This window comes from Phalaenopsis equestris, unplaced genomic scaffold (genome assembly GCF_001263595.1).
Source record: "Phalaenopsis equestris unplaced genomic scaffold, ASM126359v1 Scaffold000006, whole genome shotgun sequence".
In the NCBI taxonomy this organism is placed as follows: Eukaryota; Viridiplantae; Streptophyta; class Magnoliopsida; order Asparagales; family Orchidaceae; genus Phalaenopsis; species Phalaenopsis equestris.
In genome coordinates, this window is record NW_018164448.1 from 2,616,573 (window position 1) to 2,617,993 (window position 1,421).

General features: G+C 31.9%; 1 protein-coding gene across 1 annotated transcript in view; it reads left to right on the forward strand.

Annotated features, from left to right (window-relative positions):
* LOC110018254 (17.2 kDa class II heat shock protein) overlaps nt 1-1,036 on the forward strand; it is a gene marked incomplete in the record, with an annotated part of 20,866 nt that extends 19,830 nt beyond the window's left edge. Inside the window, 1 exon segment of the mRNA XM_020715520.1 lies at nt 599-1,036. Within this exon segment, the coding sequence (XP_020571179.1) occupies nt 599-692 (94 nt within the window).
* Nucleotides 1,037-1,421: the final 385 nt, after the last annotated feature.

Below are 1,421 nucleotides of genomic sequence, written 5' to 3' on the forward strand. Positions count from 1 at the left end.
TAGTATACTATTGTTGGATCCTGAATTGTCTTGTAGAGAAAATGACTTGGGAAAGATTGAGATGAAAAAATAAAAATAAAAATAAAAACTTCTCACCTTTTTTTTTCCCTAATATCCGTTATTTTCCTCATGAACAACATCCTCTATTTATATGTTTGGGTTGGCTATGCCCAGAAAGGGTTACATAAATGGCTACACAAAAAGAAAAACTCAATTTAAGAGAAGTAAAATGCTATCGGTGTAGCTAGCGATGTCATAAGGTTGTAGTATAGCGAATTGATAAAAGTTCATTTGCTTTGCGAAAATAACTTATCAGAAGGATTTGTCATGTTAGGCCATGTGAATTGTATGTTGAATAGACCAAATCAAGTGTCTGTATTCTGGCTGATTAGATTAGCTAAACTTAATTAAATATCCTTGATATGAAGTGTATGCAAAGTTGTCCTGGCGGATTGACCGAATTTTGCTGTGGATTTTTCGCTCTTTTTGAACATATTTAGAGTATTTTTATTTGGGCCTGAAATAAAAGCTTAGATACAACTAACATATTATTTGCATTACTGATTCTAGCCTGTGTTCTATGTTGTTCCGCATGCAGGGATGGGTTTCTGCAAATTGTGGTTCCTAAAATCAGCACTGAACTACAGAGAAGAGAGCCCACAGAGAATGTCTCCATTTTCAGAAGAGAGTAATTAGAAATCACACACAAGTTTGTATGTTTTGACTTCTGTTGAACATTTCCACCAAGATATATAAATATAAATATGGAAGATTTACATTTATACCGCCTAATTCCTATGTATTTACATTTCTTGCACTGAAATTTTTATTTTTGCAAACTTAGCATTTTACCGATGCATGAGAAGATGTAATACTTTTTGAAAATTGAAATTGTAAGTGATGAAAGATTTGGTTGGTATACATGTAAAACACAGTGTTTAGGTGTTAAAGATATGCAAAACATATAGGACTAAGATGGTATGTATGTAAATGCTGCCTAAATAAATGGTTTTTATATTGAGTTTGCCTGCTGCAATTTCTGTGCATAGATCTTGGCTAGAAATTTGTATTCTGATGATGAAATTATGGTTTTGAATGCATTGCAAAACTTATTATATTCTTGATTGCAAAGGTTTTATATTGTGCTACTCTAATGACATACTCAGAAACATCTGCTCTTCTGAAATTTCAACATTTTATATTTATATGTTTAATTTCTAAATTATGTTATTTCCTCAATTCCCCTTCCGGAGGAAATAAGGGTTGATGCCTGAGAGAGAATTTGTGGCGGTAAAATAATAAATAGTATCTTAGTGTTACACGAGAATCTAACAAATACTCATATAACTTATGACAGGTCGGAACATTAGAAATTTTTACGTGGAAAATCAGAAAATGAAAAGAATCATGAGGCCTAATAT